Raw genomic sequence first — 26,942 nt, 5'->3', positions numbered from 1 at the left:
GGGGAAAAGGAGGCTGAGGGGAGACCTTCTCATTCCCTACAGCTGCCTGAAAGGAGGTTGAAGGTGGGGGGTTTGATCTCTTCTCCCAAGGAGCAAGCGTCAGGACACAGCCTCAAGTTGTGTCAAGGGAGGTCTAGGTTGAATATTGGGAACAATTTCTTCATGACAAGGGTTTCAGGCCCAGGCTGCCCAGGGCAGTGGTGGAGGCCTTGTCTTTGGAGGGATTTCAAAGGTGTGCAGATGTGATGCTGAGGGACATGGCTTAGTGGTGGCCTTGGCAATGGTGGGTAATGGTTGGACTTGATGATCTTAAAGATCTTTTCCAACCTAAATGGTTTTACCATTCTGTCATTTGCACGTGTTGCCTGCAGCATGTTTTAGCTCTCTGGCTTTGGCTCCAGTCAACAAGAAGGCTAATTCTTTATTTTGATTCACTTTTAGAAATCCCTTTGCTCTAATTTTATTCAGCAAAACAGAATCCCTAGTGGTTTGTAGAGAGTGGTAATGTTTTTTAAATAATTCAGATATATACTCTACCCCGAGATAGTGCTTTCATTTGTTTGAAAACATTGAAACAAAGTTCCTGGGAAGTAGATAGATAATCTGTCTTAGATTAATTTCATTTTTTATGCCTCCCAGATTTCAAAGTAAGCTTCCCAGAGGTACTTCTATGATACTCTCCTGTTACAGCCTATCCTTTTGTTGAAATTCTTTCCAGATGGCATTGGTAAGCTGTGGGGATTCAGACTTGGACTTCACATGACAGACATGTAAGCTACATCTGTAGTAGATAACTAAACAGTGCCTTGAGCTCTTCTGAGGTCCTAAGGCCAATTGGAATAGTCTAGCCACACCCATGCTATTAAACTCTTATTCCCTCAAGCAGGGTGGTTACATGGAAACTGTTTATTAAAAAATGATTCCTCGTTGATATTAACACCTGATCTGGATGTTGGAATAATTTGGGAGAGTGAGTGGTTAAACCACCCAGACACACATTTAATAACAGACACACATTTAATAACATAAAAGCTCACAGGATTGAGTTTTAGTGCCAGGAACATTCCCTGGTGTTACTTAAACTACCAAGAACCAAATCCTTTCTGGCCAGCTGTGGTTCCTGGCTGTCCATGGAGGTCCTGTTTCTGGGAGGCACTTCTTTGAGGTGCAAAAGACTAATAATTTACTGCTGTCAGAGTGGTGAAAAGGCAGACAGATGAAGAAATGTTAGTGGTTTTCTACAGTCCACAACTCTGTTTCATTTCTTGGGTCACAGATGGAATAATTCAAATTTGTTGCCCAAGCAAAATTAAGTTTATTGGGATGCTTTTGGCAAAAGCTGTGCTCTTTGTGATGGCTTCCAGATGTATCAAGAGCTTCCAGTAATAATTTACTATTCTAGGTCAAGTGGGGGCTTCCCCAGATATAAGATACCATGTCATACTTTTATTAAGACTTTTGTTCACTTGGCTGCAGTCCATCTATTTGTTATAGTGATGTTGTATTACCATGACATTCCTTGCCTTAGAATCTTTCTGTGTTTATGGCACAACCTGTTCTGTCATTGCAGAGGTGTGTCCATTTTGTATCTCATTTACAGAGCAATTTAAGTGCTGTGTTTCTACTGAGCTAAGAAGTTTACTTCAGACACTTGGGAGCCAGGAACTTGTCTTCTGTAGAGTCAAACTGCACGCTGTTCTTTTGAAACTCAGCAGCACAACCTATACCAGCAGAACTGGTATATCCCAACACAAGAGGGACATGGAGTGCTTGGAGCAAGTCCAGAGGAGGCCACCGAGATGATCCAAGGGCTGGAGCAGCTCCTGCTCTGGAGACAGGCTGAGAGCTGGGGTTGTTCAGCCTAGAGAAGAGAAGGCTCTGGGGAAACCTTAGAGCACCTTCCAGGACCTGAAGGGGCTACAGGAAAGCTGGGGAGGGACTTTTGACAAGGGTGTGGAGTGACAGGATGAGGGGGAATTGCTTTATATTGAAAGAGGGGAGATTGAGAGGACATCTTAGGAAGAAATTCTTTGCTGTGAGGTTGGTGAGACACTGGCCCAGGTTGCCCAGAGCAGCTGTGGCTGCCCCATCCCTGGCAGTGTTGAAGGCCAGGTTGGATGGGGCGTGGAGCAAGCTGGTCAAGTGGGAGGTATCCTTGTCCATGGCAGGGCATAGGAATTAAATGGTCTTTGAGGTCCCTCCCAATCCAAACTAGTCTGGGATTTTATGGCTAGATAGGTGTTGATTTGTGCATGTATTACACAAAATATTTGCTAAAGCATTGGCTGACTTGGGCCTCATGGATGGTATAGTTGGCTGATAGCTGAACTGACTGCACAAGTGTCAGAAGGATGGTCGGGATGTTCAGTCTTGTTAAAGTAATAGGATATATTTATTAAGCACAGGATGGTTCTGTGTATGAAGGATAGTGCAGATATACTCTGATGGAGCTGCAGTTTAAGCACAATACGTAGGACAGTTAGAGATACAGCTGGGCTCTAGTACACAGCTGCTTAGATCGGTGTAACTTGTTTTGATCACTGTAGAGTTAAAAGTCACATATCTTTATGTTGGCTCAGGGGATGTGATTTTTTTGCCAGTATTTTGTGGGGAAATATATGCATTAACATCTTGTTGGAACAAGCATGTTGGCAGTGTAACAATATACTTGGCTGAGTTTTTGCTATTGAAGCAAGCCTGTGGTATTCTTCTAAATGTAAAAATAGCATTGGTACAACCTGACTGCACCCACCTGCAAGGAGATCTGAGGCTTCAAAGCTATTAAGATAAGAAGGTATGCTAACAGCAATTGGTAAAAACAGTTCTTGCAATAGGATAGAGAGTAAGCAGGTGATTACAGAAAGTAATCTGTGCAAAAATGTGTTTGTCCTCCTAGGGAGAATCTGACCCTCATGACTGGTTGTACCTTCACATCTGCCAATTTTCAGATAATGTTCTTGGAGTTTCAAATCTGCTGGCAGATTATTTGGTGGTTGTTTTTGTCACAAATGGTGACTGATCAATGTTATTGTGGTTGCTCCGTGGTTGGGTTCTGAACCCAGTAGGAAATGTTAGACTAGCTACAAGAATGGGCTTTATCTAGGCTTCTTCTCTGACACATTAATTATTTCCAGGAGGAGGAGGCTGCTGTTTGCTTTCCTGTCAACTCAACCATTACCGACATTACCGGTGCCCAGACAGACAAGATGTAGTACTGACAATGCCATGTCATTCTTTTTGATCAATTGATTGAAAAATACCCTGCCTGAATCAGTGAAGAAAACCCCCAAAGCCTGTGTGTGCCCCTGCTGCCCTCTTGTGAGCTACGTGGAAGTTGCATCACTCCATTCACAGGCTTTGGTAACTTGTAAGGTTCTCACTGCTTAAAGGAACAATTTTTTGTCTTTGGGGAACATCCTTGTCCATAGCAGACAGAAGCTCTCCTGTTAGGTTGAGGTTCTTCTGCCACCGTGTGTATCATATATCACTGTCTAATTATAGAGTCACAGAATCCCAGGTTGGTTTTTTATTGGAAGGGACATGGACATTTAAGTGTCATCTAGTCCAACTCCCTTGCCAGGGGCAGGGACACCTTCCACTAGACCAGATTGCTCCATGCCCCATCCGACCTGGCCTTGAGCACTTCCAGGGAGGGGGCAGCCACAATGTCTCTGGGCAACCTGTGGCCGGGATTTTGTGATGGACCATATCAAAGGCTTTACAGAAGTCCAGGTATATGTCATCCATAGCTCTTGTACACTGATGCAGCCACATCACAGAAGGCCACTAGGTTAGTCAGGTATGAATAGCACTTCGTGAAGCCATGCTGGCTATCTCCAGCCAGCTTCCTGTGTTCTTTATTTTTGACATATTTTTCCAGAGGACTTACTCCAGGATCTCAACAGGCATGGAGGTGGGGCTGACTGGTAGTTCCCAGGGTCCTCCTCGTTATATTTTAAAAGAATGGGTGTGATGTCAAATGGATCCTGAGTCTCATCTCCAGAAAACTTGTCTCTCAGCAGTATTTATTGTCTGTAATAATCTTTGAAACAAGATGAGAGATGAGAGCCAAGTCAAAGTTGGGAACCCTAGAGGCATATTTCTACCATTGTGCAGTACATATGTAAGTTTCTGTCAAGGGTTGAAATACACAATCTGCACATCAGTTACGGGCAATGCTGCCATTTAACGTCCTCAGTACAGCACTTGCTGGTCACGCGAGCGTGCCATGGTCAGTTAATTCCCAGTTAAAAACTGGGGGGCTTGGTTCGGCATATTTAGTGTTGGCCTTGCTGAGATGTGCATTTGTTGAAATATGCTGAGTTTCTTCACCCCCGAGGAGAGGGGGAGGCAGGGTGTTTTATTTATATCCCAAAGGATGGCTTGGCTTGGCTTTGTGATGGAGTGAAGGATGGGATTGCCAGGCAAGATCCGGGCATTCGTCTTGTCCAGGTAGTGCCTCTGATGTCGTGGCAGGCAAAGGAAATTCTTGGCTGGCCTCCCTTGTAGCAGCAGTTAGCTATTTTTTTTTACTAAGCAAGGAGGCTGGAACAAGGACACCCTATAGATTTGGAAGAAGTAAGATTAAATATTTCTTAGAATTTTCCTTACTGCTAGCTGGGATAGATAATTATAATTCCATACTATCTCTCCAGGGTGGTTAGCCACTGATGACAGAAGTAACCATGCTTTGAAGGTAAACCTTCTCTTTAGTTAAACTAACTAACTAACAAAACAAAACCAAACAAACCCAAACAAATCACAGCCAAAAACAAAGCCCAAACAAAAAACACTTCAATTTTGGGGATGATAGTTGCAAGTGAAAGCTACAATTAATTTCACAGCTCCTAGAAAACCAGCTTTTCCTCTAGCACTGCTCACCCTCCCTGTGTGGATGCTTTTTGGAGTAACATTGCCATATGCTAAGGTGAGAAAAAAAAGTGCCATCTGAGCAGCTGGTCTGCTGCCTGTGAGAAGTTCTTAAGCATCTAGCTTGTTGTATGCAAAAGCCAACATACTCTTTCTTTGTATCCATAATAGACTTAGCTGTTTTTCTTACTGGTTATCTCCATCTGTTTGTATTTGCAGCAGAAGTTTTCTCTTGCTCACTTGAATTCGAAACCTTAGAAAATATTACTCTTTAACATGCCTAACTTCCTTCTAATGATTTCATGTCCTTTTTTCTTGACAATTTTTTAACAGCTTTGTTGCCCCCTTGTCTTTTTTTTTCTTATTTTGCCATTTCAAAAAAAATAATTTAGCATATGAATCATGTATGGAGACTAGTTGTAATTACCTGTAATCTTTTGGTGTGTGTCTACTTTTTTCAGTGTTGTCTGCATGTTTGAAATACTGTTTTCTACATTGTTAAATAACCTCTGCTCACATTTGTTATATTGTTCTTCAAAATAAGAATCTTTAACTGCAACTTAGGAACCAAACCTGACTAAGTTCTCTATTTCGTGGAGTTTTCTGTTGAACTGTTTATCGCTTATTTTTGTATTATTATATTGTGCCTATACTAATACCTTATTAAATCCCTAATACAGATTGGAACTCCCTGAGCAAAGAAGATTGTGATTTTTATCTCTTTATAGCCTGTTAAATATTCCTGCTAGACAAAAATTGAGTAATAGAATTTTTTAATTTTTTTTTTTTTTAAGGCTGAAGTAGGTTTTGGTATATAAAATGGAAATTTTTCTTGTAATTAAGTTGCATCTCTTTTTTTCTTTGCAGAAAAAGATCATGCTAAACATGTTTTTAGACACATTGATGGCTGATCCACCTCCTCAGTGCCTTGTGTGGCTGCCTCTTGTGCACAGACTTGCCCATGTTGAAAATGGTAAATGGAATATTTTCTTGTTTGAAACATCTGGTCAGAGCAGGGTTTATGTTCAACATATGTAAATATTCTGTCCTTTCTCACGTAACAAAGCACTTAAGGACTTAATCATTCCCACTGTAACAGGCTCAGTCCCAGAGCATTTATGGCCAGACTTTTGTTGGAGGGAGAACACTTCTGGGCTGAAGACTGATTCTTTATGAAATCAGCAACAATGCACAAGATGAGTTAGAGTTCAAGCTTCTCTAGTGGTGGAAGATGAAAAAACAAGCAGCAGAACAATATTCTCTAAATGGTCATGTTTATTCTGAAAGTTTCAGAAAACATAACTTGAACTGTGCTTTATCATGCACTTTCAAGTGCTATCTCCAAGATCCTGGTACCCATTCAGACATGTCTTGAGTAGAAGTCACTTCAGTGCTCACTACAGGAGGTAAACGCTGAGCTCCTCTCACTTCCAGACCTTCTCTTAGCTAAAATGTCCTGGGTTTACTACCTATGGAAAGTATTTAAGGAGCAATAAGGAATGGAAAAACTAAACATTAACACTGAGAAGGAGTGATGAAACTCATCTGGCTGAGAGAGTGTTTTGGAGTTCAGGGAAGCAAAAAGGTTTCCTGCAGAAGGTTGTATAAATATATCAAAACTATTAGTTGTCTTTAGTGGGGAAAAAAAGGTGGTGTGTTTAATTATTGTACAGTTGCACACAGGGTACGTGTATCCTCTTTTGTTTGAGAATTCTAGAGGAAAAAAAACACTCATACATTAAACTTCATAATTTGTTTCCTTCTCCACGGAGTAAAATCATGTCATCATCCTTCAAAACCCCTGCCCTGATAGTTGTTAACCCCTCTTCTGCTTAATGCATTAATGCTCATTTCAAGGTGTACAGACTTCTTTTCAAGATGCAGCCAGATCAACTCTAAACTCCTGTTTCTGCCTGGCTGTTTGCGGGCACAGCTTGGCAGTCTGTTTCTAAGTTTTCACAATTTATATTCCATTCTCTGTTTCTTGACATTTATGCCTGTGACATGGTTAAGTACTGCTGTGATTTTCATATGCTGTTTCTTGGCATTTGTTTCATTGTCTTCTCTCGAGCCTCTTGCAAAGCATCTCTGGTTGTGAATTGAATACTGCAGCTCCAATCTTGTTCACTGCAGAACACAGGCAGATTAAACAGGCCTTTTCTTTATTGCAACAGAAGATAAGGTGAATTTCCCAATTGCTCTACATGTCTACAGACATCTCCTGAAAACTGTGTGTCTCATTAAAAAAAAATAATAAAAAATTAATTTTGAGGGGAGCAATTTCATGGAAACACATCTTATAAGGAAAACATACAAAAAAGGTGGGGAGGTTGGTTTAGTTAAAATTTAGGTAAACTACAGTGCTGCAGTGTCTTTCCTGTCCTTATCTAACAGGTTGCATTAATAGAAGGACAGCAGTGACTTTTTGCTTTCTTCTTCCTCCGTCCTCTTACCCTTTTGTCATCTCATGCTTCAAGAAAAGCAATGAGAGTGGAATAAATAAGGTAAGGAAACAGGCAGTAAAAATGTTCCTGTGAATTGCAGGTCAGGATAGAATTGCACAGAGCTGCTTAGGCAAGGGTAAAATGTTTTCACAGGGGTGAAATGATGGAAAGATCTGGAGATAGTCCATAATCTGATCTTTTTTGTGCTTGAAAGTACCAGGAAGAAATTACCAGATACCCAGAATAATACATCCGTATAGATTAGTCCATGCATTCCTGTATTATCTGACAGCTTCTGTTGTCCTTCTTGTGGCATGTGGCTGCTCTAGGATACACAGATCCAAACCTAACCATGTTTGTTGGGAGCAGCTGTACATGTCCCTTTTTCTGATGCTTTCTTCCAGGAAGCCAGAGATTCTTCCCATTCATCTGTTCTGCCAACCAGTATCCAGGCTTAATCCTGTGTTACACGTAGGAGTCTTGCTACACGTAGGTTCAGCATTCAAATAACTTGATAGGATAACTTTGAAAGTTTGTGACATTAAAATGATGTTTCTAATTCTTCTGCAACTACCTCCCAAGCTGCTTGCTGAATTATGTTACCATCAATAATTCATGCCAGTGCTCTTGCCCTCTAAAGTTACTACATTTTTTTATTCCTCAGAAACTTTTATTCTGTTGCAAGTGGTATTTTTGCTCCAGAGTTAGGCAGCAGTTCCTCTCTTTAAATGTCAATGAGAAATCATAGCAGCTGATGCACAGAGGCTGGGTTATGTCCTTACAGTAGAAGAAGTTAAGGGATGCTCAAATGTTGGGGGCCTGACTATGGGAAGGGAAAACCAGCAAATGTGAAGGACAGAGACAGTAGAAGGAATAAGCTTGGGATTACTGACATATGTGATAGGAAAAGAAATGTCACAGACAGCTCTGATTACAGATGTACCTGCTAAGGAAAAAAGCAAGCCAGAAGCTTTTGTAGTTTGAAGTCTGGAACAGGACATATGCAAGAGTTCACTGATGCTCTGGATTGAGTATCTTCTATTAAATGGTCATTTTCAAAGTTTAGGCAGAAGGGGGAAGATGTGAAGCATGTGCTGACCATGGCTACTGCTGTGGATTGTGACTAAATAATGTGAAATTACTTAGTAAAGGTTATGTATGTTTAGTATCTGCATATATTAAAAAAAAAACACCATTGTTTTTGTTTAAATAAATGTTTGTAGGAGGTTACAGGAATTCCTGTCTCCTTTCAATTGAAAACTTTTCCAGAACGTAGGCAAAAACATGAAAGAAACAGAGATCAATGCTGATATAAAGCCGGATCATCTTTTATTTGGGAAGGGTGGTATGTTGTACATATGAAGGCCTTACGAGCCAGCCCAAACCAGTCCTCTGGTTTGGAGGAAAGAATTGGCCCCAAAGACTCACTAATCCTCATCTCTTGCTTGATAATGGGCTCCTGCTCTGACTGCCCACTTCTGTGAGACATTGCCTCTAATTCTGAGAGTCATTCAGCGTGGCCTGTAGGACTCCTCTGCCCCAGGACTGGCACAGTGGGAACATCAGCACTGGATAGGGTAGGAATTTACATCTCCCAGTGGTGATTCGGAGCTGAAATCTGAGACGTGAGGTTCCCAGACAACACACTGAAGTTGTTTCATAGTGCTCCACAATTATTAAAGGGTTGAAGTTGTGAATGTTGATTAGGGCCCTTAATTAATTTAGTACAGTCAGGTTTTAAATGTTAAGCTCCAGCTGGCCCTGAGGTCTCAGCATGATGTGACAGGTTCTCTCAGGTTTCAACTAAAACCAGCATCAGTCACAACTGGGAGAGTAATGCTGATATCCACCCAGATGCTGGCACTTACTTTACTGAGGTTGCCACCAAAGGTCTCTTTAGGTGATTAATGGCTTACAACTTGAAGATGGGAGATTTACATTAGACATAAGGAGGAAATTTTTCACTATGAGGGTGGTAAGACGCTGGAACAGGTTGCCCAGGGAAGCTGTGGAAGCCCCATCTCTGCAAGTGTTCAAGGCCAGGTTAGATGAGGCTTTGAGCAACCTGATCTAGCAGGACGTGACCTTGCTCAGGGTCTGACCCCAGCGGGGTTGGAACTAGATGATCTTTAAGGTCCCTTCCAACCCAAACCATTCTATGAATCTCTGTTATATTGTGATCTGATACTATAACTTTTGAGAACTGTGAAACCTTTCCACCTTTACCAGGGGAAATTATAAAGACAGATCTTTTAGATTCAGAGGCAAATCTTGGACAAAAGGACAACTCCTAATAAATAATTTCCCTGCTCAAGGTAAACTTCACTCTCCAGTGTTACACAGGTTGTTTTTTTTTTAACTGTAGATGCTTTACTAGAGGTGCTGAACTGCTTCTTCAGATTTCCAAGGCTGTAAATTTGGTATCAGATAATTCTGCCAGTGCAGATTAATAAGAACATGAAGTCTTAAAAATAATTTTGACTGTTTCTTTCCTCATCAGCCTCACAAAGTTCAACACTGAGAGGTGCAAAGTCTTGCACCTGGGAAGGACTAACCCCATGTACCAGGGCACACTGCGGGCTGACAGGCTGGAAAACAATTTGGCAAATAAGTACCTGGGGGTCCTGATAGAGACACCAAGTTGAATGTTAGCCAGCAATGCCATCTTGAAGCAAGGAAGACCACCAGTGTCCTGGGCTGCATAAGGAAGAGCATAGCTAGCAGGCTAAGGAGATGTTTATTGCCCTCTGTTCAGCACTGGTGAGACCAAATCTGGATAAGTGTCCAATGCTGGGCTCTCCAGTATGAGGGAGATGTGGATGTACTGGAGCGAGTCCCACAAAGGTCTACAAAGATGATTAAGGGACTGCAGCATGTGTGGAATGAGGACAGGCAGAGAGAGGTGGGATTGCTTAGCCTCAAGAGGAAAAGGCTCAGGGGGACCTTATGAATGTGTGCAACTAAGTGGTGGTGTCCTGGTTTGGGGCCCAAAATGACAACAAAGGATAATCCACATCACTCAGTTCCCCCCCACCCTCCCCAACACACACACTGGGATGAGGAGGACAAAGCTCCTGGGTTGAGACAAAGGACAAGGAGGGTTCTTCACTGATCAAGGTCCTGGGCAAAACAGACTCAACTTGGGGAAAAAATAATAATTTAATTTCACACTAACCAAACACACACAGGACACAGATAACACACAAAGCAGGGCTTACATGTGTTACCCCACCCTTCCCTTCTTCCCGGTCTCTCTCCCTCCTTCCCCCCAGCGGCACAGGGGGACAGGGGATGGGTTTTAGAGTCAGTTTACAGTCTGGTGGTTCCTGCTGCTCCTTCCTCCTCAGGAAGAAGGATTCATTACAGTCCTTCCCTGCTTCCCCACGGGGTCCTTCCCATGGGAGAGAGTCCTCCATGAACCTCTCCTTCATGAGTCCTTCCCATGAGGTCCGGAGCTGCTCCAGCAGTAGTAGTCTTGTTTGGGAGTCAGTTGTTGATTTCCACTGTGAGTTTTGTCTAGATTGCGCCTTATCAGAGCATAGTGCTTTTCTTCCATAACCTTTCCTCCCAACCAGATGTTTGTTTCCTACACAGCTTGTAAATATTCGCATTAATTACTCTGGCAATCACTGCTGAGTGACTTCAGAGGCACTTGAACACCTCAGTTGACAGATTTTAAAAAAGTAAAACAATAATCCTGCAATTTCCCTGGTTGTCTTTTCAACTCTGATATAAGCAAAAGGCAATTAAGCTCTGAACTGTTCTTGTTTTATTGGAGAAATGACATTTGCAGGTGAAAAATTACATATCTTCTTTCTCAAGGCATCAAATAAACCCCATGGATTGCTTGTATTGATCTAAACAAATCAGCCAGCATGTTATTTTTGAGAGCCATCATCTCAATTTGCATGCTAATGTGCAGCATGATAACAGTATGCTTTTGTGCAGGCATTCTAATCCATTTAGTTCTGCTTTTGCAGAAATAGGATCCTTTGTAAATGCAAGTGCAAGAAGTCTTCAGGCTACATTTTTTCCCTCTTCCATTTATAACAAAGGGAAAATATGGAAAATATGGAAAATAATATTTAGCTTTTAAACTTTTCAGGACTGTTATCTTCAGCTTATATTAGTGTTTCTAGAAATAGTTTAGTAGCTCATAGACTCTTTAGGATAAGGATTGTATCTTACCTGAAATACAAAACTGAAAAATAAGAATGTGTGTAATAGGAAGAATGCAGTTCCTGTTTAGGATTTTCCAACTGAAAATGCTCCATAACATTTTTTTAGCCATGTCATGTCATTCTTCAATTACATATTATAACTCAAGCTTTGGCCTCCTTCTGTGACAAATCTTTAACTTTCCCAGAAGATCAAAGGAATTTAATTTCTGAATGGGACTGAGAATTTCTTCCTTTCCTAAAATGACAAAATTTATATTTAGAAGCTGCTAAGTAGCATCAGCTGGAGTAAATCTTTTACTTCTTCCAAGGAAAGATAGAGCCTTGCAGGGGAATTCTTTTTTTACTTTCCTTTGAAAAAAGGGGCTGGGGGTGGGGGAAGCTAGAAAATCCACAGAGCTGTGGTGGTGATAACATTTTTGTTTCTTGGCTTTTTCACATTTCTTGCAAGGAGGAAAGCGATTTTCTTAGAAGATCTGCCAGACACGCTGGTGTTTTGACACGATCCTGAAGTATATGGACCATCTATCTTTAAACTTCCCTGTAACATTATTCCCTTGGAGGGTCAGCAGAGGCTGGCCAAGGGTGTGCTGGGCTGTTGCAGACTCCTCGTGGTCTGTGTCCCATCTCTCCCCCCATTGCTTCCTTACCCTCCGTGTTTGTGCCGGGCAGTGTTCTTAGTGTCCAGGTGGTTTTGTTGCCATTTCTCTGCCTTTCCTGAAGCACAAGGGAAACTTCCTTTCCAGAAGCAGAATTGCCTTATTTTCACAGTTTTTTTTCTTTCTCTGCTCCTCCACATTTCTGCAAATTCTAGTGTCAGTTAAGAAATGTAATACGAGCTTATAGACATACTCAGAGTTATCCTGATGGTGGTAAAGGAGATCCAGTGACAGAAACTCATGCTTTCCATTCAGCCTGTCCTTTGCTGCTCTGAATGTATCACTGACACTACTGTGGCTTTTTTCCATCAAGAAACTAGTGTCATTATGATTTTGGCATAATGTTTTTAGGAATACTCAGGAACCAAAAGTTTTTCAGTTTTTCCTTTAGAGGATCTGGGTGTTTTCGTGGAGGTCTGCATTGTCCTTGGGCTGTTTGTAGGTAAAAAAAAGGCTGGTGTCTCACCACTCACACAGCGAGGAATTTCTTCCTAAGATGTCCTCTCAGTCTCCCCTCTTTCAATATAAAGCAATTCCCCCTCATCCTGTCACTCCCTGCCTTTGTCAAAAGTTCCTCCCCAGCTTTCCAGTAGCCCCTTCATGTCCTGGAAGGTGCTCTAGGTTTTCCCTGGAGCCTTCTCCAGGCTGAACAACCCCAACTCTGTCAGCCTGTCTCCAGAGCAGAGCTACTCCAGCCCTTGCGTTATCTCCATGGCCTCCTCTGGACTCCTACAGCTCTGTGTCCTTCTTGTGTTGGGATATACCCCAGCACGGGACCCAGCACTGCAGGGGGTCTCAGCAGAGCAGAGGGGATAAGCTCCTCCCTGGGCCTGCTGGTCCTACTGCTGGGGCTGCAGGCCAGGACACAGTTGGTTTCTGAGCTGCCAGCACATGGTGCCAGCTCGTGGTGAGTTTCTCATCACCCAGCATCCCCAAGTCCTTCTCCTCAGGTCTAGAAGCACATTTCAAAAAGAAACCTCTGCAAAGATATTTCACTCCCTGCTGCCCTGGTATGTAATTTCTGTCTGAGGTGACTTGGGTAGCATAAGTCAACTGTTCTGTGTAGTGTTTTTACAGAGTGTAGAAGATGTTAAGCTACTAGTCAGCAGAGTAGTTCAGCAACTGAGACTGGGTCTTGTGATACCCTTCTGTTTTTCTGTGCCCTGGTTAGAGCCATTGTCTGGCTGGGCACCTTGGAGTGTGTTTCACTGGTAGTATTCTCTGAGTTTTTAAGCCCATCCTTTTTTGGATAAAAATTCTGCTTTAGCCTCTTCTATTTTGCTGGTCCCTAAGATTTTCAGTAGAATGTAGATTTTTTTAAATATCTTTTAATGTGTTTAGTCTCAGAGATTAGGTTTTGTTTAGAGACTTGGCAGCAAAATGCAGGGTCAGAGAGTATTTGGGTGTATTCACAACTGTTAATGTAGACCAAGGAGGTCATGTTCCTGCTGTAGAGGAAGGTATATATAGATTCCTGCTCCAAACTGCCACCTAGACAGGCCTCTGTCCATTGATTTTTACTTAAGGATATTAACCTCCTGGAAGAGTTCTTCCAATCATTTGAAGAGTTTCTATGGATTAATTAGTAGTCAGAGTTGAAACATGGAGCTTGGCACATACGTTATATACTAGATAGAATTTCTGTGGTGAAATTGTACACAGTTTTATAAGGAATGCACCACTTGGAGTATTTGGCTTTTTGTGCTATGTATTGCTCAGTTAAGCAGATGATTGCAGTTTTATCTCCTAGCTAAAAGTATCAACTGTATTTTACATTGGAGTGATAGAATTTAGAAGTCAGGGATGTACGCATGAGGATTGCTGGCCTGTGTCCACTGGGTCAAAAGAAAACCTCGTAGCAGTATGTCCTGTTTACAGATGTGGCTATTGATACCACATGTAAAAGAATACTATAATAAAAGGTTGTATTTATAGTCACGGCAAGTTCTTCAAAGCATTTCTCCAACATTAATTGTCTTAGCCAGAGTTTTGAACAGTGGAGTTTTTTTCAGGTCTTCCTTGAAGCATTTTTATGCGAAAAATGTTGGATTTTTACATCTTCACCATGTTTTATCTTTGTGCTTTTATTATCTCCTCTTTGATTTCTTTTCTTGCATTTTGCAGCTGTCATTTTTTCATTTTCCTTTAACTACTAGGTTTTTTAATTTCTTTTGGAATTTCTCCTACGCAATTTAATAAAGATTCTGTTCTTTTCCTCTGCTTATTTCTATCTGTGTTCTGTTATTGCTACCATTCTTCCTATGGAAGTACTCTGTCACCTGGAAGCAGACTACATGGAATTGCTACTCAGTTTCAGACCAGTCTCTGGTCATTCCGTCCTGCATCGCTCTTCTCTCATGTACCTTTAAAATTAGGGTACTTTGAAACTACATGTGGCTCCAAAATGTGGATCTGCAATATTCCTCTAAAACTCTTCTTCGTTATTTTATTTTAGCAATCTGTCATTTATATAACTGTCATATTTTGGAAGCCCTACTCATATGCCTCCATGGAAAAGGCATTGTTCAGATAGAGCAAAGACTCTGGGCATCAGCAGTCAAAATGTAAGATAAAATATGAATACACAGAGCTAGGGCAGTGTATGGAGATACCAAGACAAAGAGCAATTTGGGGTTTGCAACTCAAAAATTGGTGGTGGAGTAATGATACTTACGTATGGGTGGGAAAGGGTAATAAGAGATTTTGACCAGAACAGCTTCTGTGGGAATGTGAGAGGCTGAGGGATTTCCTAAGGTCAGAATTGAAGGAAAGGGATAGGCAGCAAGTGTGTATTCAGTAAGCCTAAGGACAAAAGGATCTTGGGGCTAGAGAAAAATATATGATCAATTTTTTAGCCCTTGGAATCTGCAAGCCTAAGTAGCGTGTGTATTTTGATGTTGGAGAGCAAGGGGAACAGACCAAAGAAAATAATGAAGAAGAAATGGCTCTGAGAAGTCTGAGGTAAATCACAAGATGGCACAAGATCTTTGGAGAAATTACGGGTTTGTAGAAGAAATCAAATGAGAAGTATCTGTGTGATAGAGGAGGAAAGAAAAGGAAGAGCAGAAAGGACACATCACATTCTTCCCCACACAAAAAAGCACCCACAAACAAACCGAGAAGTTGCACCTCTTTGGTTTCTATCTTGATGACCACACACCTTGCCCATGATACAACAAACTCTGATACTGATTGTTCCAATCTTCTCTTTACCCATCATTGTCAGAGCAGGCTTTTTGCAGTACATTGAGTGCTGTGGCCATTATTTTTTTGCCTTGTGTTTTATTTTATCAGAATGTTGTTGTTCCTTTCCTAAATCAAGTATATACGTTTCAAGGTTTTGATTCTTTGGTTCAGGACTCTGTAGTGCTTTTGTCACCTTTTCATCAGAAGTAATATCTTCTAAGTGCATGGAGTCAGAGAAGATAGAGACACTTTTGAAAGGTGGGGAAGAAGAGATAATATCAAGCAGTATGCAGAGGCAGAACATGCTGCCATCAGCTGATACCAGGATATTGCCTTTTGTTAAGGTAGTGACCTAATGCTGTAGCTTGGCAGGAGACAGCACCTCTGCCACAAGCAGAAAGGATACTGGGGGGGAGAGTGCAGGAGGTGTGTGCATGCAAAAACCAAAACTTTGGGAACTTGTGACTTCATCCATCTCTTTTTCCAAAGGCAAACTGGAATGTATGTAAACATTCTTAACATATTTGCCTCCCTGCTTCTTAATATCCTCTGTCAAAAAGTGTCAGCACCTCCTTGGACCTGAAGCTGAGGTGAGATCACTGTTAAAATATTCTTAGGATGAGAAAGTTTTTTTCCTAATGTTCTAGCATGAGTTTTTTCTTATTGCAGTTTAAACCCTTAAGTACCTGTTTTTTGGCCCCTGACTCTGGAGAATATATTGCTATTTTTGTAAGTACCTCTTGCATGTTTGATGATACCTTCTCCTAGCTAAGATGTCCACTAGATATTGTTCAGACAGTTTTACTGCTTTCTCTTGTACTTATAATTAACCCACATCTTTCCTGAAATGTGATGCCCCAAATTGGACATTTTTAATGATCCTTCAATATGTTTATGAAAATATTGACCATTGTGTGTGGCCTGGAATAAAGCCCTTTGCTTATTAGATTTTTCCATTGTGACAATTAATTGCTCTCTGGTCTTTTTCCAATGAGCTTCACATCCAAGTGACAGTCCTTTCATCTACTGTGTGTTTCCCTCTATCATGAGAATATAATGGGAGACCAATGTTGTAAGAATGACTGAAGTAGAATGAAAAATGGATGACATTTGATGCCTGTTTCTATTTTCAAGGACAATTACTCTGTCATGGAAAAACATTACGCTGATTTGGCAAGTGTTGTCCATGACTCATTTCTCTGTTGTTCTTCAGGTGCTTACAGTACTTTGCTTTATTATTTGTTGAAGTGTGTATTCTATGAGTAAAAATAACATGAGAAGTCAGTAGTTACATATGTATTATTTGACACCCTTTTTAAGGATCATAATTACAATTCTTCTAGTGTCCCTCTTAAATCCCCTGTTAGTTTACACTCATTCTGGTTTTGACTTTGGCTCTAAGTATTTGAGTTATTCTTTTAACCCTCATTAATAATTTCTCCCAGTTTTTGCTTCTGTAGGTTTCCTTTGGAATTTGGGTTGTCTTAGTTTTAGTCACTTGGTCTTTCACTGCAGTCTGCACTTTTCTCTGCACTGAGATAGTTTATGCTTGTCTCTTTAGCATAATTTTTTGAAGCGACTGACAGTTCTAACTCAGGTTTCCTGTTGAATTGTTTCTTCCCATAGCTTGCCTACTGATTCTCATGAGTTTACTGAAGTGTGCTCTATCGGAGTCATGTTTGCTCTTCTCTGTCTCCTAAAATTCACAAAATTACCCTGTTGGCATTTTGACTTAAAGTCACTTGGATCTTTTTCAGCCAGTTCTTTTTTACTGTTTTAAGTGTAGAAGTCTTCCTTCTCATTGCTTTCTCCACCTTCTCTAATAGAAAAAAACAAAAAGGTCACCAGTTTCTCTAAAGTCCATTCCCACTGGTATTTATACATTGTAATTGCCTACAACAATCAGTTCTTTGCTTTATACAGTGTTGCTGTGTGCTGCCATAAAGCATCATCTGTCTGATCATCTTGACTCAATTATCTGTGATTTCCTGACCAGGTCAAGGCTCAACTTGTATTTGCTTTAATTACTACCCATCTGTTGTCAGCAGTTTTGGCATATGCATCCACTCCTGAGGCAGCAGGCAGTTCTGCACTGGTTAACTGGCTGAGCCTTCCCATGGAAGCTGTATCTCTCTGCAGTAACTTTATTGCCCTGTGCAGGATTGCAGTGTCTCAGAACAGCTCAGTCATCATTTTTATCAATTATCAAAACTTCCGACTCTTTCCAGTTCTTTCTCTTACATCTTTTTCTAGTTTCTAATAGACATTATAAGAATATCTAAGAATTTGAGGTGACTGGCCACTGAGCTGCTCTTTTTTTCCAATGGTCTTCTCCATAGCACCGTTAGTTATACTTGTAATTATTTACACTCTAGGCCCACAGCAATGCTAAACCATTTGCTCCTGTAACTCACCGTCATCCTTCCAGTCTAATTCCTGTGCTTCACCTTTGGAGATGCATTTTGACATGGAGAGATATCTCCCTTACCTCATTCTCACATTCTATTTTTGTTTACTCTGAAGACTTCTCTCTTTAATATTGCAAGCCTGTCATTGTTTGTTCGTGGGTAGAAGAGCTTTTTTTTTTTTTTAGCCTGCCTCTGATGGTGCCTCTGCATGTCACACCTACTTTAATTTTCCAGTTCTCGAGATGTAAAGGTCCAGAGGTATGTTGGGGTTTGCTTCGGTGTGAGAGATAAAGGTACGAGAAGCAGGTCACGGTCAGGGAAGAGCAAGGGATGTTCCTCAGTGAGAGGTGATCCAGAGCAGAAGCCCGTCATGGTGCTCTGAATTTGGGTCTTCTGTGAAAAGCTCTCTTGACTGACTTGAGGGCAAAGTGATCTCCCTGGGGAGAAATAAACAGTTGTGAATAAAGCCTTTCTGATTTTCTGTCCACTTGTATGTGTTCTCAGTGTTGTTGGACTTGTATGGAGACTTCTGGGACTGAGGAGGGAAAAATCTGAGGAAGAAATATTGAATTTGTCTGATGAAAGTGCTGTGTTATCACCAACTTACATTTACAGTTAATCTTACCAAAATTACCTCCTCTCCACTCAAAATCCATGACCTGCCCAGAATAGCAAGTTGGTTTAGTGGATTAAGAACCTGGGGGTGGATTTTGGAAGCTCCAATGAAATTTGATGGTCAAGGTTTTCCTAAAGTTGCTTATTCCTCTTTTATTATTTCTTTCCTCCCCCATCTCCACCAAGTCTTCCATCCCGTGGAATGTTCGTACTGCCGCTGTGAGAGCATGATGGGTTTCCGGTACCGATGCCAGCAGTGCCACAATTACCAGCTCTGTCAAAACTGTTTCTGGCGTGGCCATGCAAATGGTCCTCACAGCAACCAGCACCAGATGAAGGAGCATTCCTCTTGGGTAACCCACCTTTGTTTGTCATGCTGCAACAGCCACCTCTGTACTAATTTATTCGGAAACTTAAAGTTTGTTTTAGTAGAACTGCGCAGTAGGACTTAACTAAAAACTTAACTTTTTTTTAAATAGCAAAAGCATTTAAATAGGTAAAATGTACTGGTTTTAATATAAGTAATGTTAATTTATTGATGGTTATTGTATTCAGTGCTGTTTAAAGCACAAAAGACAGCACAGTCCTTCTCAAGGCCTTCACAGATGTATTTTCTTCCTCTCTTCACATAATTCCTACTTTTCTTACATTTTCCTTTCTTCTGGCTTGAAAAGGCCTAAAGATGGCAACAGTTTTCCTCCCCAGAGAGGTAAACCAGTTAGTGTGAATGCTGTGCTTAGGAAGTAGCTTTATCCAAGTGGCATCTTTAAAGATAGTATATCTTTAAGAGAAAAATTATCCTGACAATTGTAAAAATATGCACTGAAAACTCCTAACTAAAAAGCCTTAAATTATTTGAGAAATAACATTGAATTAGATGGCTATAGGATAATTATATCTGAAGAAGTAACACAGCATTTTAGAGGAAAAAACCTATTTTATGCCAAAAGATTAAACCCAACCTTTTACTTATTCAAAGAGAAGTTCAAATAATGATTGGATTATAATTAGTAATTATCTTCATGAGGAAGAGTCATTATAGTATTACTGTTTAATTTAGAAAATTGGGGCTTAATACCATTCAGTAGTTGGAAGGCAAAGATAGGAAAATTCAGACTTAAACATTGTTCTTTTTTTAACTGTGTGGGTAGTGAACTTCTGGAATGTTTAATCTGAACTACTAGCAGATTATTATCTCCTTAATTCTATATAAATCCTGTCTGCAATTTTAATACAAAGACATATCTAAATGGTAGCTCTAACTCTAGCGTAGATATTTTGAAGTCTCTGTCCTGTGTTTGCAGTGAGTTGGGTTTGAGGGTCTGTGCCTCATTCTGGTACCAGCATCTGTGAATCTGGCATCTGCCTTGTTTCAGTATTAACTGCTGAGGTGGTTGATTCTTGCTAGGCTGTACAGAATAAGCTGATTTTAAGATATGATGCAAATTGAAGGAGTGGGAAGTTATATCAATGGGAGGAGGAGGGCCACAGAGACGATGTGAGGGCTGGAGCAGCTCTGCTCTGGAGACGGGCTGGGAGAGTTGGGGTTGTTGAGCCTAGAGAAGAGAGGGCTCCAGGGAGACCTCAGGGCACCTTCCAGTACCTGAAAGGGCTACAGGAAAGCTGGGGAGGGACTTTTGACAAGGGCAGGGAGGGATGGGATGAGGAGGAACAGTTTCAAGCTGCAAGAGGAGAGATTGAGATGAGATCTGAGGAAGAAATTCTTTGCTGTGAGGGTGGTGAGACACTGGCCCAGGTTGCCCAGAGCAGCTGTGGCTGCCCCATCCCTGGAAGTGTTGAAGGCCAGGTTGGATGGGGCTTGGAGCAACCTGGTCTAGTGGGAGGTGTCCCTGCCCATGATGGGGTGGGATTAGATGAGTTTCGAGGTCCCTTCCCACCTAAACCATTATCTGAACCTATGATTTGATGAAAAGGAGGATGTTCAGACTGACACTGTGTTTCCTTCTGTATCTGGCTTAGTGGAAGGTGTCCCTGCCCATGACAGGGGTGTTGGAACTAGATGATCTTTAAGGTCCCTTCTAATCCAAACTGTTCCATGATTCAGTGGTTCTTCACATAGATGGAGAAAAGGGAATTGCAGTACAGAAGCAACACTCAACAAAGCACAGAACTGGAAACAGAAGATAACTGAAAACAGTACTGGGAAGCAGAGTTATATAAGCAAAATGTTACAGAATGTATGAAAGAAAATGATAGTTTGAAACCTTAAGGAGACTAAATGCTAATATCTTAAGGAATGAAAATATTGATACATGAAAACAATTGGTCCAGAAGTCTGTAGAAGTAATTTTAGCAGCAGGAAATCTGGCTGTCTTGTACAGAAACAAGATGTAACTCATCCTAGTAAGAAACTGCAGGAGTAGGTGGAGTGGAAGGAACATTAGCAAAGGTGTGCTATGAAATCTGTTTGTGGGAGGCTTGTGTAGTAGAACTGTGCAGTTACATCTGGACATGGGCCAAAGGAATAAAAGGTGTGAAGAGGGAAGGAGATATTTACATTTCTTATTCTGAATCCAAATAAAAGAAAGATGAAATTAAGAAGCTAAAGGTTGTCTAAAGGTGAAGTAACAAATTCAGTAAACAATAAGGTAATCATAAGGAACATTTATGTTCCTGTAGTCTAAAGTAGTATTTCTGGCTCTAGTTCTAGAAACTTTCTTTTTAGCCATTTGCTGAGTTTTTTTAAACAACAAAGTGTTTTAAACAGACAGAATAACCCCAGGGATATATAAAATACTACTACAGATTGGCTTGTCTCCTCTAAACTGAGCATGGAAGAGAGATCATTTAAGAGAGGGGTCTCTTACATTTTTTTTCTTTCCATTTTTTAAAAACTTTTATAAGTCTTGTGTGTTAATTAGCTGAAAATTGAAAATTGGTCTTAATTTAAAAAGTGAGTTTGGGATTTGGACTGTATCACTGCTAGATAAATGACAGATAAGGAAATCCTTCACTTGGTGAGATCAGGGAATGAGAAGTGTCTTTTTCATGTCAGTCTTCATGAGGACACTTCTGCCTGGTGCTGTTGGTAAAGAGGTGAAGCTGAACCTGATAAAAAGGTGGAAAATACCCAGCAAAGGCAGTAACTTTGAAGATGTCTATTCCGGATGCCTTATGTTTTAAAAAATGATGCAGTTCAGTACAGAAAATTGTCAAGTTCTCAGGTGGGACTTGGCAGCCACAACATTTAATGAAGCTTTAAATTAGCTGATTCTCTGATACAAGAAAAATTTATTTGGTTTTCAAATCAGTCAGATATAATTCAGTCTTCATGGTGTATTTTCAGAGCTGTAGAGCCCTAAGACCCAGAATAAGTATTCATAATAAGTATTTCTATCAAGTTCTTTCCTGAAATTCTGAAGTGCTTTTGATAATTTTTTGATGCTATAAATCACATAGTGTTATGGGTTTTTTATATATGTAATAGATATTATTATAAATATGTAAGTTCAGGAAGAAACATATTTTGAGACGTTTTGCTGCGTAAACATGCTGCTTGTTGGGGTCTGTTTGGTGGGGAAAAAACCAACTTAAAACACTTTACAAATTTTTCCTTTCAGGCTATTTCAATTTTGTTTTTATTAAATAGCCTTAAAGACTGATTCATTTAGTGACATATGCGCAGCAGATCTGAAAATCAGATTGTTCATTTTGAAAGCCTGTAGAATACTCGTTGCTCGTTCTGTTTATTGTTTAGTCTGTTCAACTTCAACACTCTGTCAGCCATAAATTCCAGGTAAAATATTAAAATAGCCAAGTTCCCCTAAGGGGTTGTAGCTTGTTATCAGTTGTAGTTGAACCTCTTCCTGCTATAAATAATGGAATATTTGTTATTAATAATTGTCCTTAATATGGTGGCTTTGGAGTGTGTATCAGCAAAGAAAACAAATGTTTAGTTGTTTCTATAGTGATAATATCTATGGCTTCCGATGGGAAGTCATTATACGGGGAACTAATCGGATCTAAAACAGAAGACAGACCCTTTTATCTACCGAGTCTAGCAATACCTTAAGTAGCTGTTAATAAGATTTTGCTCTCAAAATGACAGATCTTATATTTCTGGTTCCTTTAATTTCCCATTTAGACCACCTTAAAGTTATTAAGCATTTTCGAACGTGTTTTTGTTCGGTCCCCCAGAAACAAGCTGGCGGTGTTAAATAACCTGCTCTGCCTCCCTGTCACGTCGCTGTCTCTGTGCGGCCGGCCCTGTCACATGGGCTCCTGTTTTCAAATGACGTAAAAATCCTCCTTTTCTAATTCCGCATTTCCCAGCAGAGGGCACGCTGCCTTCGTGCTCCGACAGGGAGCCAGCCGGGACATCTGGGGTGACCCTGCACCTTCCCTGCGGAGAGCTGGAGGCAAACATGGGTGTTTCAGCTTCCTCCTTGCGGTACCATTTCCGTGTCGGTGCTACACTCGCTTCACTGGGCCTGTTGGCTCCTTTCCACGTAATCCCTTCAGCTGCTCAGCACGATTCTTCTGCTGGGAGAAGAGGGAACCTTCCATGTGCACAGACTCTGACATTTTTTGGCTCACTTCCCCTTTTTCAATACATACGAAGGGTGGGTGTGCTGCGTTACTTTGTGTCTACACCCTGTGTAGTTTACACTTAGGATACTACAAGTAATACCAGTAAAGTGAGGCAGATATTGGAGGGAGCAAGGAGAAAAGAGAGAGAAACTGGTAACTTTAAAACCTCCATTTTGAAAGAAGTGTTCTTAACAACCAAGATTCAATTCAGTTTTTGTTGCCTATAAATTTCTAACAAGTGTTTACGAAACCTTTTTGTTAGAGGTGGATGTGACTTATAAGTAGAATATAATAGTATCTAAATTTATAAATAGACAATTAGAAAAAGGTAAAAAGACAGCTTTTGGTACTGTCGTTTGTAGTTTCCAGCATTTTAATTCTGTAATGGATTTTTTTTTTGAGAGAGACGTAGCCTTTGATAGGAAGGCAGGTGGACAGAGACAGCATCTATAAACGCTTCTGAAATGCAAAAAATCTGGCAGTACACAGTACAGATGCAATGGGTTTCCAAACAGAAGATGACAGTTGCATTTTACTGATAATTTCTCATATCTTTTGCACATATAACAGTTTTTCAATGGTATCTGTCAGTGATATATTAGTTTTCCCAGCAGAAAGTGGTCAGGCCGTTGACATTTGCTGCAGGTAGCTCAGCCATGTGTCCTTGTGCAGGTCTGGGCAGCTCCAAAAGGAACGGGTGTCTGGGTGCAGCACAACAGGCTTTCCTCTAAACTTGGTTAAGAACATACACATGCTATCAGAAGGCAGCTGCCAGCAGGATTTCCAGCAGTGTGCATCTTATCCCTGCTCATGCAGGGAGCTTGGAACTAGATGATCTTTAAGGTCCCTTCCAGCCCAAACCATTTTGATTCGGTGATTCTATGCCTCGCTGGTCGAGCAGGGCCAGACCCTGCACAGAGCAGCTGCATGCCAGCATCTGCCTCTGTATCTCTGGGAAAAATGAGTTGAATAGTTGTTCTAGTTCTTAAAATTACATTTGTTTATGAGGCAGTTGCAACTTACACCAACATCACTGCTTAAGTTTTATTTTGTCAATGCTTTATTTATAACTAAGTCAGATTTTTTTTCTTAAATAAAAATGTAGAATCCAGGACAGTTCTTGACTGAATAGAATCACAGAATTGTTCTGGTTGGAAAAGACCTTTTAAGATCAAGTCCAACTCTTAACTGCCAAGGCCACCACTGAACCATTGATGATACACTTACTGAAATAACCAAACCCCAAGTAGCTGGTTTGCTTTTGATCCTGAGGTTGTGTGCCACAAGGAGAGTGATTCAGTGGTTAACTGGAAAGGTATTTAACCAGACCTTGTGGCTATACAAGTGGAACATGAAATCACCTGAAGAGTGTAGGTGCAGAGCAGAGTCTCCTTCAAATTCTTATGTTACAAAAGAGAACAAACATTCCAGCCTCTCAGAATTACATATTTTACTTTTTTTCTGCTTTCTCTGGAATCTGGAGAAGCCAGATGTGCTTGCTGGCAGGCAGACAATGTTTTGGAGCAGTGTTTTCTGCTGCGTATGAAGTTGAGTAGCGTGGCTGAGGAATGCAGTTTTGCAGCTTGCCACTGCAGTAGTGCAGAAAGCAGCACACCAGCAGTGCTGTGCCTGGATAAAGATGACTTTCATAATCACCTGATCTGTTCTGACCTCGATTTCTTCTTCAGTTGAAAAATTTAATAAAATATATCATCTAGAAAGTGGTGATGGAATTTATGTTAGAGGAACAGTTCTAGATATCTGGATTCATACATAATTGAGTAGTCTGCCTCTGACTCTGAACTTCATAGGTGTTTCTGAAGACAGGAAATCCAAAAATGCATCTCTCAAATAATCGGCTGAAAAAGAAGGAGATCCACTGGGCTATCTAGACAGTAATTGCATATTGAATTGTAACTATCTGGAAGTCTCATTGATTCCTCAAATACTTAGGGTAACTGGCAGCAAATGTTTTTCACAAGTTCTTTTCAGTCTATGCATGATGGAAAAGGAGCAGAAAATGTTTCTTTTGAATATTTATTGATAGACTTGGGGAAAATGGTGGGTATCCTCCAGTGATAGGTGTAGATATGTAAAAGGCTGAGAGTTTGCTGGAGAGGGAATCTCAGGAAGGCAGTAAAATTTAAAAAGCTTTGTTGTGCTGCAAAGCAGGAGCTCTGCAAGAAGTGCTGCAAAGCGCTACAGGTGCATTGCTAGAGCCAGACTGGCACCTGCGCCTTGTGAACCTTCTGGAATAATACAGAGGAGAAAACTTTTGTGAGTGCCTTGGCAATTAGATGGTCAGTAAAAGAGGAAAGAACATTGCTGTATGACTTCACATTTTGGAGGAAGACCAAACCCATGAATACCTGGGTCCAGGAAGGTTGCTGAAACACTGTATCCATATAAAGAGCCTGGATTCTGTTTACGTGCCTGACCTTTTTTTTGGATCATCGACCACGCTTATCATCAGCCTGATATAATGGCCACAGCAGTGCAAATCCTGCTGAGTCATGTACTGTGCCCATTTAGGATGTAAAACAAAATGGATTGTCTGCTCGCCGTTCCCAGGAGAGCGAGGGGAGGGAGGCAGAGCCGCATGTCGTTGGCTGGTTTCTACAGTTACGCTTCTGTAGCAGAAGGAAATGTTAAGTGGCTGAAAGCCTCTGAAAATAAAGGCACACCATACTGTTTTCTCTTCTAAAGCTGACTGTAAATAAGACCATAAATAGGACTTTAGGATGTGTGAAAACTTTTCCAAGGTCTGAAATTCTTTATTAGTTTTAACTACTTATTTGGAGGTGAAAGTTACTAATACTGGCGATTTTGCAGTCATAACATCCAAGTTCCAGACTCACTGGTATCCTGTTGTGACAGAAGTTACAGATACTCCATAAAAGGTTGTTTGCCTCCAGCTATGATAGAATTGTTTTGGTTGGAAAAGACCTTCAAGGTCATTAAGTCCAACCATTAACTGAACACTGCCAAGTCCACTGCTAAACCATGTTCCTCAGCACCACATCTACAATTTAGATCAAAGTCAAGAAGAAACAAGGTGAACAGCTGGGGAGGAAGACGATGGTAAAAACACAGCAGTGCTGATGATGGGCAAAGGGTGTTGGTGGTGGGAAGGGGGAATTGTGTATGTTGTGAGTTTGCAGTGGTGGGAGGGATGAGGGGATTGTATGACTTTGGGGTTTTCTGTTTGAGTATTCTGCTTTTATGAAGGGAGAACATCCCATCTTTGCAGAATTCAAAGGTGGTTACAGATGATTCCAAACAGGCCAGGAGGCCAAGACTAGCAACATTGATGAGGGATGGTTTTTATTGAAAGGTAGAATTCAGCTAATTGAAGGGGGGGGGGAAGGTGAAGGCTATTTCTCAGGGAAGCACGATGCCCATCCGAGGTGTACTTGCCTGCAGAGCAGTGTTCTTGTCCAACCTACTGGGCTCTTCTCACTGTCAGCTGCACTGAGAAGCATTATCAAAAAGTTGGGTTTAATGGAAATTATCTTTCCCTTATAGTTTTGAGAAAGTGAGGCTGCAGTAGTGGCTCAATTGTAGAGCGTTCGAGACAGCACCGCATTTGTTTGACGAAATAAATGGTGGGGTAGCACAATAGGATATAGTGTTTGTTATCACAATGGGAAAAAAACCCTCCAAAATAGCCTAAAAATGCTGCAAAGAGGAGGTCACAGAAAAGGCAGGCTGAGGACAGATCATCTGTGCAGGAACCAAAAGATGAACAGGGTAAAAAGTAAAATAGGAAACACTCTAAAAGGAGGAGAAATGGAGAACAAATTGAGAGATAAATAAATGCGGAAAATTTCAACATGTAGAAGAATTAATTTAGGTAAAATTTTACTTTTGGTGCCATCTCATTTGTGTGCATAATTTAAATTTTACTATGAACTTAGTAAGAAGTCGTATAAAGATTGCATCATAGGATCTTAAAGTAATTAAAGGCTGATGATTATCTGTAGGACCTGTCATAGTGATAGTACCATGCACTTCAGCACTGTTCACAAGGAT

General features: G+C 40.8%; 1 protein-coding gene across 17 annotated transcripts in view; it reads left to right on the top strand.

Annotated features, from left to right (window-relative positions):
* Window positions 1–26,942, top strand: part of DTNB (dystrobrevin beta) — a 201,871-nt gene that overhangs the window by 39,470 nt on the left and 135,459 nt on the right. For all 17 annotated transcript variants that reach the window (XM_051615682.1, XM_051615678.1, XM_051615683.1 and 14 more), the window contains 2 exons: window positions 5,737–5,842; window positions 18,546–18,712. In XM_051615682.1, the coding sequence (XP_051471642.1) occupies window positions 5,737–5,842; window positions 18,546–18,712 (273 nt within the window). The remainder of the gene's footprint in view (window positions 1–5,736; window positions 5,843–18,545; window positions 18,713–26,942) is intronic.

This window comes from Apus apus, chromosome 3 (assembly GCF_020740795.1).
Source record: "Apus apus isolate bApuApu2 chromosome 3, bApuApu2.pri.cur, whole genome shotgun sequence".
Taxonomy (NCBI): domain Eukaryota; kingdom Metazoa; phylum Chordata; class Aves; order Apodiformes; family Apodidae; genus Apus; species Apus apus.
This window is presented reverse-complemented; position numbering and strand designations above follow the sequence as displayed.